At 38.9% G+C, this 16468-nt stretch overlaps 1 protein-coding gene across 1 annotated transcript; it reads right to left on the bottom strand.

Moving 5' to 3' along the window:
* Positions 1–12769: 12769 nt before the first annotated feature.
* Positions 12770–13702, bottom strand: LOC138430451 (olfactory receptor 5AC1-like). The gene has a single exon (XM_069572658.1). The coding sequence runs from the start codon at positions 13691–13693 to the stop codon at positions 12770–12772; it is 924 nt and encodes a 307-aa protein (XP_069428759.1). The 5' UTR covers positions 13694–13702.
* Positions 13703–16468: the final 2766 nt, after the last annotated feature.

Below are 16468 nucleotides of genomic sequence, written 5' to 3'. Positions count from 1 at the left end.
AATAACCTCCTAACTATACTATCTACAACTCCTGACACAGTCATCTGATCTATTTTCCACACTGACACCAAACTGATTCTTATAAAATGTATACTATTTCAGTACCGCACCGTAACACACGCTTGCCGCCATTTAAATGTTGTTAATAATTTCTTGTTGAAAATAAAATAACAACTGAAATTCTTTTTCAGTTTTTTATTCTATATTGGAGTATACCTGATTAACAATGCTGTGTTCATTTCAGGTGTACAGAAACGTGATTCAGTTATACATATCCATGTATCTATCCTTTTTCAAATTCTTTTTCCATTTACTTTGCTATAAAATACTGAGTAGAGTTCCCTGTGCTATATAATAGGTCATTGTTGATTATTAATTTTTTAAAAAAGAAATTATTTGGCTGTTTCAAGTCTTAGTGGCAACACACAGAATCCTCCTTGGGTCATGTGGGATCTTTTGTTGTGTTGTGTGGACTCTATAGTTGTGGCACACAGACTCTGTAGTTGTGGCACACAGACTCTAGAGTTGTGAGACACGGGCTCACTTGCTCCCCAGAATGTGGGGTCCTTGTTTCCTGAGCAGAGATCAAACCCATGACCTCCACGCTGCAAGGCAAACTCTCAACCACTGGACCACCAAGGAAGCTCCAATACGCATTTTAAATATAGCAGTGTGTACATATCAATCCCAGACTCCGTACCTATCCCTCTCCCAGACCTGAACCCCCTGGTAACCATAAGTTCACTCTCTAAGTCTGTAGGTCTGTTTCTGTTAACAGCTGAAATTCTTAAGCCTCATATACATGTCCTTGTACTGAGAAATAGGCCCAATAATTAACTGTATGCAGTTAAGGAATTTTATTGCATTGTATGTATGTATCATTTACAGTAACATTAATTGAACTGATAGATAATTTTCAATATCTAAGTAAATTGAGAAAATAGAAGGTAACTTCTCATTCCTGGTGAGTATAGATCACATGTTCCTAATTGTTCGATTATTCTACCCCAACTGATGGTTCAGAGTCCTAGGCTCCGTCTTATCATTCATGCATTTTCTATACATAACTTTCAGTATTGCTTTTGCTTTAAGCCTTGGCATGTTGGCCACAAGGCATGTGGGATCCTAACTCCCCAACCAGGGATTGAACGTGCACCCCCTTGAAGTGGAAGGTGAAGTCTTAACCACTACACTGCCGGGGAAGTCCCCACACATAACTTTCTTCAGTGACTGTGTTCTCATCTGGATCAAGCTGGAAGGGGAAAATTCACGGGGGATTCCGACTGTGAGGGGCTTATGAGCTAGTATATCACTTGCAATCCTAACCTCAATCATAATACTGCAGTCAATTGAAAAGTGAGGCTATGTGTCTAGGAAGAGAAGAACATGGTTATCTGGATTTGGTTATCAGCTAATGCTTTCTTCTTCTGTACTTCTTTTGTTTGTGATTTACCTGTTTTCTCCTCCTTTCCACTTGCAGAGCACTCTCAGCCTCTCCCAACCAGAGTCAAACTAATTGAAAATTAGTCAAATCCAATTCCCATCTTGTACCTAGCTCAACAAAAAGCTATGCTTTCAAGGTAATATTTTGTTCTCTCCGGCAAACCAGCTATGTCTCTTCTTTGTGTAGATACCAACAATTGTTAATACATATCATCTTGCCACAAGTTATAATTACACACTCCCAAAATGCAATTTTTAACTTATTTGTTTTTAATTGCAGAATAATTACAATATTGTGTTGGTTTCTGCTGAACATCAACATGGCTCAACCATAGGTATACATATGTCTCCTCCCTCTTGAGGCTCCCTCCTAACTCCTGTGCCATCCAACCTTCTAGGTGGTCCCAGAGTACCAGTCTGAGTTCCCTGAATCACACAGCAAATTCCCACTGGCTATCGGTTTTACGTGTTAGTATATATATTTCCATGCTACTCTCTCCATTTGTCCCACCCTCTTCTTACTCCCCACTGGGTCCATAAGTCTGTTCTCTATGTCTGCATCTCCATTGCTGCCCACAAATAGATTTATCAGTACCATCTTTTAGATTCCATAAATATGCATACATGTATAATATTTGTTTTTCTCTTTATGACTTACTTCATTCTTTATAATAGGCTCTAGGTTATCCACCTCATTAAAACTGACTCAAATGTGTTCTTTTTATGGCTGAGTAATATTCCATTGTATATAGGTACCACAGCTTCTTTATCCCTTCATCAGTTGATGGACATCTGCATTGCTTCCATGTCCTAGCTATTATAAATAGTGCTGCAGTGAACACTGGGATATATGTGTTTTTTTCAGTTATGATTTTCTCAGGGTATGTGCCCAGTATTGAGATTGTTGGGTCATATGGTATTTTTATTCCTAGTTTTTTAAGGAATCTCCATACTGTCTTCCATACTGGCTGTATCAATTTATATTCCCACCAACAGTGCAAGACAGTTCCCTTTTCTCCACCCAAAATGCAATTCTTATAGGATTTTTCCAGCATCCTGTGCAGCATATGAACTTTACAAAGGTATCCATAGAACTTATCAGGTTCAATTAACATATTGTCATCAATATAATGAACCCAACTGCTGTTCAAAAAAATTTCTGGAAATAGTTTTCTTCATATATCCCTGGGGCAAGACCTTTAGTTTATACTGTTACCCTTCCAAGATGAATATAAAATACTTCTAATCCTCATTCATGATTGGTATTGGCAGAATACATTTTCCACACATCAATAGCATATATCTCATACCAGATATTGCATTGAAAGTTTCTACAAGGCTGTTTCTGGTTTCTACCATTATCAGCTATGCCCTATACAGTTTTTGCAAAGACTAGGATAGTAAAATAAGGATTTATTGAGGATCATCACCATTGCAGTCTTTGAGTTTCTGAGAATCACACTAGGTTACACCTGATACAGTACTCTGAGATGCAAAATTTCCATTGAATGAAGCTGGCAGACCCCACAGTTTGCATGGGGAAACCCCTAAAGGAGTAGTTGAACTGCTTGTTCTGAGGAAGTCTGTTCTAAAGGTCACAGGCAATTGCAAATCCTTTAACTGATAGAGGAAACCATGATCTAGCACTGTTTATCTGAGGTGCTTTGAATACCTGCAAGAACTGAACTACTTAAAAAATGTTAAATCACAGAATCACCAGAAATAAATGTATGTATTTACCCAACAACCCTCTTGAGTGCTAAGATTTCCTCTCACAAACACTTAGGATGTGGAAATTTGGCATGAGGTGGCCTCAGAAAAGGGGCAACTTTCATTCTCTCTGAATAATGGTTTGCTCATGCCTTTTCAAGCCAAAAGATGTTCCTGCCCCTTCACTTCAGTTCAGTTCAGTCGCTCAGTCATGTCCGACTCTTTGTGACCCCATGAATCGCAGCACCAACCAGTGCAATCGGTGCACCAGCCCCAAGCATCCAGTATCATGCATCGAACCTGGACTGGCAATTCGTTTCATATATGATGTTACAGTCACCAATCCTGTACAACGTTGCTGAAGACTTTATTGCTGAGTCTCTGCTGGCCTGAAATATTTTCTCCAAGTGCCTACTTTATAATTCAAAGAGAGGACACCATGTGGAAAATTTTAGGAATATAGAGTTTGTGAAAAATTCAGTTCTGACAAATATAACCTCTCAAGAGTATATTTTCTATAAGAGAGGCTATGTTGAGAAAAAATTCTTTTGCATCTACATAGGAGAATAGGAAAAGAGATTTTTTGAGATTAATATTAGACTCTTTAAAGTACAAACAGAGAATTGGTAGCACTGGCAGTAATTATTAAGTAACCACACTGCTGTCAAATCCCTGAAAAAATCACATTTTCCTGTTTTACACTCTGCCTAGAATATAAGATGTGACTCTGTGCAGATGTGGTCCACTCCATCTTTCTGCCTATTTCTAGAGAAGTACAAAGTTAACAAGAACCAGGATGAAGGCAAAGATATAAACTGCCCTAACAGCTCCATAACCCTATCATTCTTCATTGTTGGAAAACCTTCCAGATTTTGTGAAAGTACAATAAAGGCCAGAATGAATTCCATTTTTACAGATAAGAATATTAAATAGATTGATTCTATAAGTCACTATCCTGGCAAAGAAAAATGTAACAAAATGTAACAAAAATGTAACAAATTTTCTGAAGCTAATTTTCTACCTCTAAATTATTAAATGATTATACCTAAAACACTTTATGGCTTCATTTTAAGATTCTTATCTGTAGTACCCTGGATTTTCTAAGGAACATCTGCCTACAGCCTATGAGACTATGAGTCCTCTTTGCTATTTAGTAAGTAGCGTAGCATAGTGGTTAAGCAAACAGACTCTATATGTAATAGCATGAATTCAAGTCTTCATTCTGCAAAGGTATAGCTTTGTATCCATAATGGTTCAGAGAACATGTATGTGTATGCTTAATAACTCAGTCATGTCCAACTCTTTAAGGCCCTATGGACTGTAGCCTGCCAGGCTCCTCTATCCAGAGGGATTCTCCAGGAAAGAATACTGAAGTGGTTGCCATATCCTCCTCCAGGGAGTCTTCCAAACCTTGGGATTGAAACCAGGTATCCCGCATTGTAGGTGGATTCTTTACCAGGGAAGCCCCACAGAACATAATACATATATTAACTATGTATATTTAATATTTAACTATTGCTTTCTGTTTTATTTGGTAGATAAATCATCTGAAAAGATGATTTAAATATTTTGACAGTTGATGAGGGACTCTAGGTACTAAAATTAAATATGTTCTATCACTTTCTATGGGCTTCCCTGGTGGCTCAGAGGTTAAAGCATCTGCCTGGAATGCTGGAGACCCGGGTTCGATCCCTGGGTCGGGAAGATCCCCTGGAGAAGGAAATGGCAACCCACTCCAGTACTCTTGCCTGGAGAATCCCATGGAGGGAGGAGCCTGGTAGGCTACACAGTCCATGGGGTCGCAAAGAGTCAGACACAACTGAGCGACTTCACAGACACACACATACACACACACACACTTTCTATAGAAAGAATAATGACAATAAAATAAAGCATTGTGTTCTCACCTGAAATTCCCATAAGAAGATACAGAGATGCCATAAAATACAAACTTTCATGAAGAATTCAGTGTATAAGAACAAAAATGTCAAAACAAATGTTCATTTCTAGTAATATTCTTGAAAAATGCCCTATGAAGAAAAAGGTATTTATATCTGTGTCTTCAAGTCTGTTTGTGAAGATAATATTGAAATTCCCCCAAAGCCATCAAAGATTCCCTATAGAATAAAGTCAACCTACTGGGCATTACACATTAATCAGCAAATCATTTCAAACATTGTTTTGCAGCTATTATTTTTATAGCTAGTTTTGCAACTATTCTTTTATAAAAACAAAAGAATCACTGTTTATTTGTAGAAAAAAAATTGAAAATGTACAAAACACAAAGAAAACAAATTCTTCTAATTTCACTAATCACTTGCCATTACAGCTAACTTTTGGTTTTTTTATGTATAATTATACACAGAAGTTATATAGATACTTACATATACATAATTTATATAAACATTTCTATATACAAATAATATTAAGATAGTTCTGCACATAATTTTTCAAAAATAAGTTCAGCTAAATAATATATTATTCATATTTTTTGTTATTAACTTGAGAAACTTTGGAGTTGTTTCCTTGGCTACATCATTATCATAAAAAGCTATAATTATGAATATACATATAATCATATTACTTATATTAAACTTGGCAAGATATATGCCTGACCTATATGTATTTGGCAAACATGTAAAACTACCAAGAGCTATAAAAATTTGTTTACTGTACCTTTTAGTATAAAGTCAGGAAGGTTGATTCCTCCAGATCTTTTTCTTTCTCAAGATTGCTTTGGCTATTTGGGATCTTCTGAGTTTCCATACACATTTTAAGATTTTTTGTTCTAGTTCTGTGAAAAATGCCATTGGTGTTTGATAGAGATTGCACTGAAGCTGTAGATTGCTTTGGGTGGTATAGTTATTTTCATAATGTTGATTCTTCCAACCCAAGAGCGTGTTGTAGCTCTCCATTTGTATCATCTTTGACTGCTGTCACCAGTGTCTTACAGATTCCTGCATACAGGTCTTCTGTCTCCTTAGGTAGGCTTATTCTTGGTACTTTATTCTTTTTGTTGCAATGGTGAATGGGATTCTTTCCTTAATTTCTTTTCCCAGTTTTTCATGGTTGGTATATAGGAATGCTAGCGAGTTCTGTGTATTAATTGTGTATCCTGCAGCTTTACTAAATTCATTGATTAACTCCAGCAGTTTTCTGGTTGCACCTTTAGGATTTCCTATGTATAGTATCATCACAAGTGCATGTTATTATACTCATTTACACATGAAGAAATTAAGGCACTGTCTACTGAGTTTGCATGCAACACGCATTCTTTCTTCTCTCTATGCGCTAGCAGATTTAATGGAGATTCTTGTAATCACTTTTAACCTCATCTGAGCTTCAGAAAAAAAAAAATAGGTCTTTTGATTTGACATCCTATGCTTTTCCACTGCTCCAGGCTGCCTGATTTGTAAATGGAGGAAATATCAACTCATTATCAATTAAGGTGATTCAGATGAACACGCTTTGAAAGACTTGAAGTAATAGTTAAAGATGAGGTAGTGTCTTTGTCTATTTAAGTGAAAGAGAAGTAGCTCAGTCATGTCCGACTCTTTGTGACCCCATGGACTGAAACCTACCAGAATTCTCCACCCATAGGATTTTCCAGGCAAGAGTAGTTGAATGGGTGGCCATTTCCTCCAGGGAATCTCCCTGACCTGGGTTCCCTATCGAACCCAGGTCTCCCACACTGTAGGCAGGCACTTGTACTCTCTGAGCCACCAGGGAAGTCCGGGCTGCCATAAAAGCTGATGATCCAGACTGGAGAGCTTATGAAGAGCAGAAATTTATTTCTCACCTTACTGGAGGTGGGCAAGTCCAGATCAAGGTGCCAGAATGACCAAATTCTAGTGAAAACCCTTCCCCTGGTTAGTAGCCTACTCATTCTCACTATGTCCTCACATGAAGAATAAAGGTAGGGATCTCTCCGAAACCACTTTTATAAGACTCTCATCCCATTCATGTGGCTCTACCGCATGGATTAAGCAACTTCCAAAAGCCCTTCTGAATATTCATTGAAAGGACTGATGCTGGAGCTGAAACTCCAATACTTTGGCCACCTGATGCAAAGAACTGACTCATTTGAAAAGACCCTGATGCTGGGAAAGATTGAAGACGGGAGGAGAAGGGACAACAGCGGATGAGATAGTTGGATGTCATCACTGACTCCATCGACGTGGGTTTGAGTAAACCCAGGAGTTGGTGATGGACAGAGAGGCCTGGCATGCTGCAGTCCATGGGGTCACAAAGAGTTGGACGTGACTGAGCAACGGAATTGAAAAGCCCTACCTCTTACTACCATCATCTTTGGCAAGTGACTAGTGAAAGTCACTCAATTGTGTCTGATTCTTTGCAACCCCATGGCCATTAGCCTGCCAGACTCTTCTGTCCATGGAATTCTCCAGGCAAGAACACTGGAGTGGGTAGTCATTCTCTTCTCCAGGGGATCTTCCCACCGATGGGTCAAACTCTGGTCTCCAGCACTGCAGGCAGATTCTTTGCCATCTGAGCCACCAGGGAAGCCATCATTTCTAGGGCCTGGTATTTCAACATATGTGTGCTGAGGTGATGCACAAATTCAGATCATAGTAGGTAGGCTTTCGTATTAGGGAGACATCAGAATTCAGACTCCAACTTAGTGGCCATGGATGATTGAGCAATATTAGTCATTTGACTTTCAAAATGTGGTCCAGTGCCTTCAGATTCATCAGAATCACATGAGATGCTTCTGAATAATGAAAAACCTCAGGCCCAGCCCAGAATGATCTGCTGAATCTAAAAACTGTGAGCTCATGGTCATCTAGGTTTGACAATGACAAACTCAAGTGAAAAATCTCTATGTTATTGTCTCCTCTTCTGCTTAAGTGACCAAATTAAAGATTATACAGAGGCTGGGCACTCTAACTATATAAATTAAATACCTAGTGACATTTTATAATAGTTCAGCTGATATTCAGCAGATTGATTTTAATACCTAATAATATGGACAGATGGAGAAGGAAATGGCAACCCATTCCAGAACTCTTGCCTAGAGAATCCCGTGGACAGAGGAGCCTGGTGGGCTGCTGTCCATAGGATCCCACAGAGTCGGATATGACTGAAGCGACTTAGCATGCATGCATTCATTGGAGAAGGAAATGGCAACCCACTCCAGTATTCTTACCTGGAGAATCTCATTGACAGAGGAGCCTGGTGGGCTGCCGTCTATGGGGTCACACAGAGTTGGACACTACTGAAGTGACTTAGCAGCAGCAGCAGCAGCAATATGGACAGAAAATGGAAAACTGTCCAGCTAAAATTTAAGTACCTGCCTAAATATGAGACTCTAATAAGGCAAGAAAAGAATTTCTTAGGGAATAATTGCAGGGTGCTTTTTGTGAACTGATAATCATCTGTTTTCACAGAAGGCATGTTAAGTCTCGTAGAAGATTTGTTTACAGTCATTATCAACACTGGCTGTACATTAGAATCACTTTAAGAGGTTTATAAAACTACCATTGTGGAGAACCCCTCTACAAATTCTAATTTGTTTGGTTTGGGTTGATAACCAAGAGTGAGAACCACTGTCTGTATTCTCTGGGTGAAGAAGAAGAAAATATTCAAGACCTGGTTGATGACATGTATATTTTTCCTGGTTCTGTAACTTATCAACAGGATCTGATACATCAAAAATTATTCCTTTTTATGATATGCTATAAACTGGATTGAGGGTTACCTGAAATGCCCAGTTCTCATGGATTATTACAGGTATTGGATAGATTCCAAACCATCTTTTATATGGGACAGAAAAGCATGTAAGATAAGTTTCTGCAAAGAGGGCACAAGATCCTACGGAAAACCTAGCATAGTGATCTAAATTTTCACGAAGAAACATGAAGTCAGGAAGCAAAACCTGAGGCTCACTGCCACTCTCTTAGTCCAAGGACAAGTGTTACATGAAAAATGCAGTTGAGATTTGGCCAGCCCCATCTCCTTCCCTGTGCCTTTTCAGCCATTAGCATCATCATTCTGTTTTCCTATTTTAGTTAGTCAGTTCAGTCACGCAGTCGTGTCTGACTCTTTGCAATCCCATGAACCACAGCACACCAGGCCTCCCTGTCCATCACCAACTCCCAAACCCATGTCCATTGAGTCGGTGATGCCATCCAACCATCTCATCCTCTGTCATCCCCTTCTCCTCCTGCCCTCAATCTTTCCCAGCATCAGGGTCTTTTCCAATGAGTCAACACTTTGCATCAGGTCACTAAAGTATTAGAGTATCAGCTTCAACATCAGTCCCTCCAATGAACACCCAGGACTGATCTCCTTTAGGATGGACTGGTTGGATCTCCTTGCAGTCCAAGGGACTCTCAAGAGTCTTCTCCAACACCACACTTCAAAAGCATCAATTCTTTGGCGCTCAGATTTCTTTATAGTCCAACTCTCACATCCATACATGACTCCTGGAAAAACCATAGCCTTGACAAGATGGACCTTAGTCGACAAAGTAATGTCTCTGCTTCTGAATATGCTATCTAGGTTGGTCATAACTTTTCTTCCAAGGAGTAAGCGTCTTTTAATTCCATGGCTGCAATCACCATCTGCAGTGATTTTGGAGCCCCCCAAAATAAAGTCTGACACTGTTTCCACTCTTTCCCCATCTATTTGCCATGAAGTGATGGGACCAGATGCCATGATCTTCGTTTTCTGAATGTTGAGCTTTAAGCCAACTTTTTCACTCTCCTCTTTCACTTTCATCAAGAAGCTCTTTAGTTCTTCTTCACTTTCTGCCATAAAGGTGGTGTCGTCTGCATATCTGAGGTCATTGATATTTCTCCCGGCAATCTTGATTCCAGCTTGTGCTTCTTCCAGCCCAGCCTTTTTCATGATGTACTCTGCATATAAGTTAAATAAGCAGGGTGACAATAGACAGCCTTGACATACTCCTTTTCCTATTTGGAACCAGTCTGTAGTTCTATGTCCAGTTTTAACTATTGCTTCCTGACCTGCATACAGGTTTCTCAAGAGGCAGGTCAGGTGGTCTGGTATTCCCATCTCTTTCAGAATTTTCCAGTTTATTGTGATCCCCTGAGTCAAAGGCTTTGACATAGTCAATAAAGCAGAAATAGATGTTTTTTCTGGAACTCTCTTGCTTTTTCCATGATCCAGCGGATGTTGGCAATTTGATCTCTGACTCCTCTGCCTTTTCTAAATCCAGCTTGAACATCTGGAAATTCACAGTTCACGTATTGCTGAAGCCTGGCTTGGAGAATTTTGAGCATTACTTTACTAGCATGTGAGATGAGAGCAATTGAGCATTTTTGACATTGCCTTTCTTTGGGGTTGGAATGAAAACCGACCTTTTCCAGTCCTGTGGCCACTGCTGAGTTTTCCAAATTTGCTGGCATATTGAGTGCAGCACTTTCACAGCATCATCCTTTAGGATTTGAAATCACAGACAACTAGCCAATCTAATCACATGGACCACAGCCTTGTCTAAGTCAGTTAAACCAAGTCATGCCATGTGGGGCCACCCAAGACAGATGGGTCATGGTGGAGAGGTCTGACAGAATGTGGTCCACTGGAGAAGGGAATGGCAAACCACTTCAATATTCTTGCCTTGAGAACCCCATGAACAGTATGAAAAGGCAAAAAGATAGAACACTGAAAGATGAACTCCCCAGGTCAGTAGGTGTCCAATATGCTACTGGAGATCAGTGGAGAAATAACTCCAGAAAGAATGAAGGGATGGAGCCAGAGCAGAAACAACACCCAGTTGTGGATGTGACTGGTGATAGAAGCAAGGTCTGATGCTGTAAAGAGCAATATTGCATAGGAACCTGGAATGTCAGGTCCATGAATCAAGGCAAATTAGAAGTGGTCAAACAGGAGATGGCAAGAGTGAACATCAACATTCTAGGAATCAGCAACCTAAGATGGACTGGAATGGGTGAATTTAACTCAGATGACCATTGTATCTACTACTGTGGGCAGAAATCCTTTAGAAGAAATGGAGTAGCCATCATAGTCAACAAAAGAGTCCGAAATGCAGTACTTGGATGCAATCTCAAAAACGACAGAATGACCTTTGTTCATTTCCAAGCAAACCATTCAATATCATGGTAATCCAAGTCTATGCCTCGACCAGTAATGATGAAGAAGCTGAAGTTGAATGGTTCTATGAAGACCTATAAAACCTTTCTTATTTTGCTCTTATGCAAACACTTATTTGTCCTTATTCATATTTGGCTATTTTTTCCTCTCCCATCTGGTATTTTCTTCTCCCTCTTATAAGACATTACAGTAATAGAGAAGAGTAGTGATTAAAAGCATGGACTTAAGCACCACCTTGCCTGAAATACTAAAGATGTAAAGGAGGTGGAGAATGGCTATCTACTGACATACAGCAATTGCATAATGGCCAAACCTAAATCGTCTGTGTGGCCCTTAGGAAAAAAGAAAGCTTTGCCACAGGCTTTGACCGTGAAGAGAGGGAAACAGGAACTCCTACAGAGCTTCTGCATCCATGGGGAGCAAGCTGTTTAGAATGAGTCCTCACAGCAGAGGCAGAGCTCAGATGCCTCACAGGATTGAGGGTCTGAGCAAACAAATCCCAAACACACTGTACTGAAGGCCGTCTGCCCACTTGGGGCTTTGGGGTATCTGACTCACAAATTGCTTGTTTCCTCACATCAGTTAATAGGCTAGGGGTCAGGAGAATGTGTCATGTTCATGGAGATATCATTTCCCTTATTTCTCACTAACATATTTACAAGGCGAAATGTTACTAAGTCAACAGGCTAAGGGCAAAAGGGCCAGTTGGAAACTATGCTTAGCTTTTGTAAAGAAAAGTCCATTTAAGTTATGTAATTATGATTTGATCAAGCATACCTATTATTCATGTAGCTGCCAATTCCTGATATATATATGTATACATACACATGTATAAATTCATTCATTCAGTATGTGTGTGTCAGGAAAAGGGACTCAGTAAGGTGACTTAATAAATTAAGAAAGAGAAGTTTTTAATAGCTTTTAAAAACTTAAAAGCTTAAAATTATAGGAAAATTAACTATTTTTATCATTTCTTAATTTTTGTACCTTTTTATGAATAATATGCAAATCTAATTTAATTTGTAAAATTACGGTTAAAACTCTTAGACATGTTCATTTAACTACCTCAAGTTTCATTATAAGTATTAACTGAAGAGAAGGTTTTGAAAAATTATGTGCTCAGGAATTATTTTGGAGGGCATGAGTAATTTATAAATAGAAATTTCACATGGACTTGAGTCTTCCTTTAAAAGCATGTAAGTTCATAAAAATTTTAAAACATGTGTATCTGGAAATAGAAGAGCTTATACATATTTCAAGCTTAGTAATTTGAGAACTGCAGTTTCATTCATAAGAATGGATTTAAACCAACAAGTAAGTGATATCTTACCCTGTTCATCAGTTATTTTGTGGTCCTAGGTTCACTTATAAGTAAGGCAAGCATATCTAATCTAAATATTATTATTAATTGGTTTAACAACTACTTAGCTGGCCCCTGTGTGCAAAACCCAGGTCCAGTTATTATACTTTATGTAAATGGAGAGTAAAAAGGAAAGACTATGAAAGTTTTTTTGATAAATGTTTATTTTTTAATTATTTTTCCAAGTGCACCTAAAACTTCCTTGTTTCTTAGACTATAAATAAAAGGGTTTAGCAGGGGAATTATAATTGTGTAGAACAGTGAATACATTTTATCCTGATACTGATCCTGGCCAGACCCCGGACGCACATACATGAAGAAGAGAGTGCCATAGAATAGGGAAACAGATAGAAGGTGGGCGCTGCACGTGGAGAAGGCTTTGCTCCTGCCCTTTGCAGACTTCTTTCTCAGGATGGCAAAGAGGACACAAGTATAGGAGACTATAATACCCATAAAAGTAAAAGCCTGTATAAAAGCAGAAAAAATAAAAACCACTAATGCATTAATAGATGGATCAGTGCAAGAAATTGTAAAAAGTGGCAAGATTTCACAGTAGAAATGATGTATTCTATTAGACCTGCAGAAAGATAATCTAGATAATAATCCTACATGTATTATAGGATGCAGAAAACCAATTGCATATGATGCACTTATCAACCAAGTGCAGAGTCTGTGGCACATCACCACTGGGTAAAGCAAGGGGTTGCATATGGCTACATAGCGGTCATAGGCCATCACCACCAGGAGGAAACACTCTGTGGTGGCACTGGCACCAAAAAAATAGTATTGGGCCATGCACTCAAAGAGAGACATCATTTGACTCTTGTCTAAGGTGTTGACAAGCATCTTGGGAGTCACAGAAGATGACAAGCAAGCATCTGCAAAGGCCAAGCTGCCCAGGAATGAGTACATGGGGGTGTGAAGATGGGGGTCCTTCCAGATAAGAAAAATCAGCCCAAGGTTGCCCACCATGGTGGTGAGGTAGATGATCAGAAACACCAGAAACAGGGGGACCTGCAGCCCTGGGAGATCTGTGAGTCCTGTGAGAACAAACTCCGTCACCAGAGTCTTGTTTGCCTCCATCATATCCACTCAGGCTAATCACTACAATGGAGAATTGAAAGGAAAAACATTAATCAAGGTTCATGAAAACTTATACTGGATTGCAATTTCATATTTCTACATTTCAGATGCTCTGTGCTGAACAAATATAAAGGTATAAGGTCTTTCTTTTTTAAAACACACTTAAGAGTGTTAATATTAGTCACTCCATCATTTCCAACTCTTTGTGAGCCCATGGACTGTACCCCACCAGGCTCCTCTGTCCATGGAATTCTCCAGGCAAGAATACTGGATGGGTAGCCATTCCCTTCGCCCTGGTATCTTCCTGACCCAGGGACTGAATGCAGGTGTCCTACGTTGCAGGCAGATTCTTAAATGCTTGAGCCATCAGGGAAATCTCTAAGAGTATTAAGTATATTATAAAGAATTTTGAGGATAAAGGGGTTTTTTAAAGGTTTTAAAAATATATACATTTACTTAAATGTTAATGGAGTAAGATGTTAACACCACTTGACTTAGTCCATAACTTTCACTCATTAATACCTTGAAATTGAATGTATTCACAGTGAAATGTACAAAGTTAAGAATAAAAAGTATATAGTATGTTTTAGTCTATAATCTCCAAAAAGTGAGAACTGTTGAGGTTCAAGAGTGTTTTCACTCTTTCTTAAAAACTCAATTGTAACTTTCCTATTGAACCAAAAAATGAGCTATACTTTTGTACTACTGATATGTTTCATTATTTCCTATTAAGACATTAATGGGTAAAGTAGTAATATAGTAAGTTAAAATTTCATTTTTGCTGTGTCCTGTCCATTACCATTATGTTGTTTGATTGTGTATTCATAAAAAAATTACCCCAAATTCCTAATAGACTCTTTTGGTTATACATGCCTCAAAGTAAAACCAAATTTCAAATAGATTCTTTTTAATTTTACTGAATAAATTCTTATATGTGAGCATAATCATTCATTTAGTCATCAAACATTTATTTAGTTCTTCCTAAGCTAGAACACTGTTCTTCCTAGCTTAGTCATTCACAGAAACTTTAATTCAGCATTTTACCAGTAAAGCTAAAATAAGCCCTCCTTTAAGAAGTAGAGGTGGTGGGGTGGCAGGGCGGGGGGTGGGGGTGGGGTGTGGCGAGAATCTAAGAGCTTTGGCAGTACCTGCCAATGTAGACAGTTAGTGCAGTTAATCAAGAATGTTTTTAATATGTCAGAAGCATATAACTCCAAAACAATTATAAGAATTTTCCTTCCCTTCCTTTTTTTGAGATTACAAGTGAAACTATCGAAATCAGGATAGAATGTAACATTATTAAAGATACCACAGTGGAAAAATACCTGCTGTTTTGAATATCTGGAGTCAAATAGTAAAAACCTAAATTTTGTTTAAATCCCAATCAAATGAGGAGAGAAAACGAAACACATTAATAGGCAGTGGCTAAATTAAGATAGGTAAGGAGAAAAGTGCTCCAAATTACACATGTATTAATACCTGTTAACTGTATAGTCCTGGGAAGCAAATGCACAGGCTAGATCCTATGCAAACCCCAGGGTAAACCTAAGTCCACATCATCACAATGCATTTTATCAACGACAAAGAGTATACATTTCTGAATATAAAATATATTTGGTACATCCACATCCTTGCCTTAGTTAGCTGAAGAAGGGTCTGCTGCTGCTACTGCTGCTAAGTCGCTCCAGTCGTGTCCGACTCTGTGCGACCCCATAGACGGCAGCCCCCCGGGCTCCCCAGTCCCTGGGATTCTCCAGGCAAGAACACTGGAGTGGGTTGCCATTTCCTTCTCCAATGCATGAAAGTGAAAAGTGAAAGTGAAGTCGCTCAGTCGTGTCCAACCCTTAGCAGCCCCATGGACTGCAGCCTACCAGGCTCCTCCGTCCATGGGATTTTCCAGGCAGGAGTACTGGAGTGGGGTACCATTGCTTTCTCTGGAAGAAGGGCCTAGCTTTCTAGAAACAGCCGATCTAAGTATATAACCATGCAAGAGAATACATGTAAGACTTGAATGCACAGTTCCCTGACTTTTATTACATATCCAGTCATGTGGGAGTCATTCCAGCACAAATTTTTATTTCTATAATCTAGTTGCCAATTCTTCAGAATGTAACTAGATTTCACTAGAAGTCTATGGCAGCCTGAAACATTTTCTGAAAGTGCCTACACTGCACTTCAAAAAACAAAGAAACAATGCAGAAAATTTGAGAAAGATAGGGTTTGTGAATTAAGTTCTAACAAGATAAATATTTGAACAGTAAATGTGTATAGAAGAATTGGGGTATTTTCTACAGGAAGGAACCTAGAGGTTTCTTTTTTCTTTAAAAGGAGGTGGAGGGGTGTTGTGTTGAGGAAAACAGTTCTGCAACTTCATAAGAGATGGGGGAAAAAAACTTGTTTGAGATTTATATTAGACTTTCAAAAGGTCTGCGAGCAGCGGCAGTAGTCATTTATGAGTAAGCACACTGCTGCATATCGCTGAAAGGGGCAGATTGTCTTCATTTTCACTCTGCCCAGAATATGATAATGAGATGTGGCTTGGGGTAGATACAATGAATTCCTTTCTGCCTGTCTCCAGAGAAATGCAATCTAAACGAGGACCAGGTTGAAGACAAAGGCAGAGACACCTCTTAAAAGCTCTCTATGATTCATCATTGTTGGCAAAACTTCCAAATTTTGTGACAATAAGGTAAAGGCTAGAATGAATTCCTCTTTTACAGACATTCATAAATAGATTGGCTCAGTAACTCATCTTGGCAAAAAAAAAAAAAACAATGT

This window comes from Ovis canadensis, chromosome 1 (assembly GCF_042477335.2).
Source record: "Ovis canadensis isolate MfBH-ARS-UI-01 breed Bighorn chromosome 1, ARS-UI_OviCan_v2, whole genome shotgun sequence".
In the NCBI taxonomy this organism is placed as follows: domain Eukaryota; kingdom Metazoa; phylum Chordata; class Mammalia; order Artiodactyla; family Bovidae; genus Ovis; species Ovis canadensis.
This window is presented reverse-complemented; position numbering and strand designations above follow the sequence as displayed.

What these genes read in the sequence shown, in the direction of transcription:
- LOC138430451 (XM_069572658.1), bottom strand. Translation starts at nt 13,693, where the DNA reads ATGATGGAGGCAAACAAGACTCTGGTGACGGAGTTTGTTCTCACAGGA.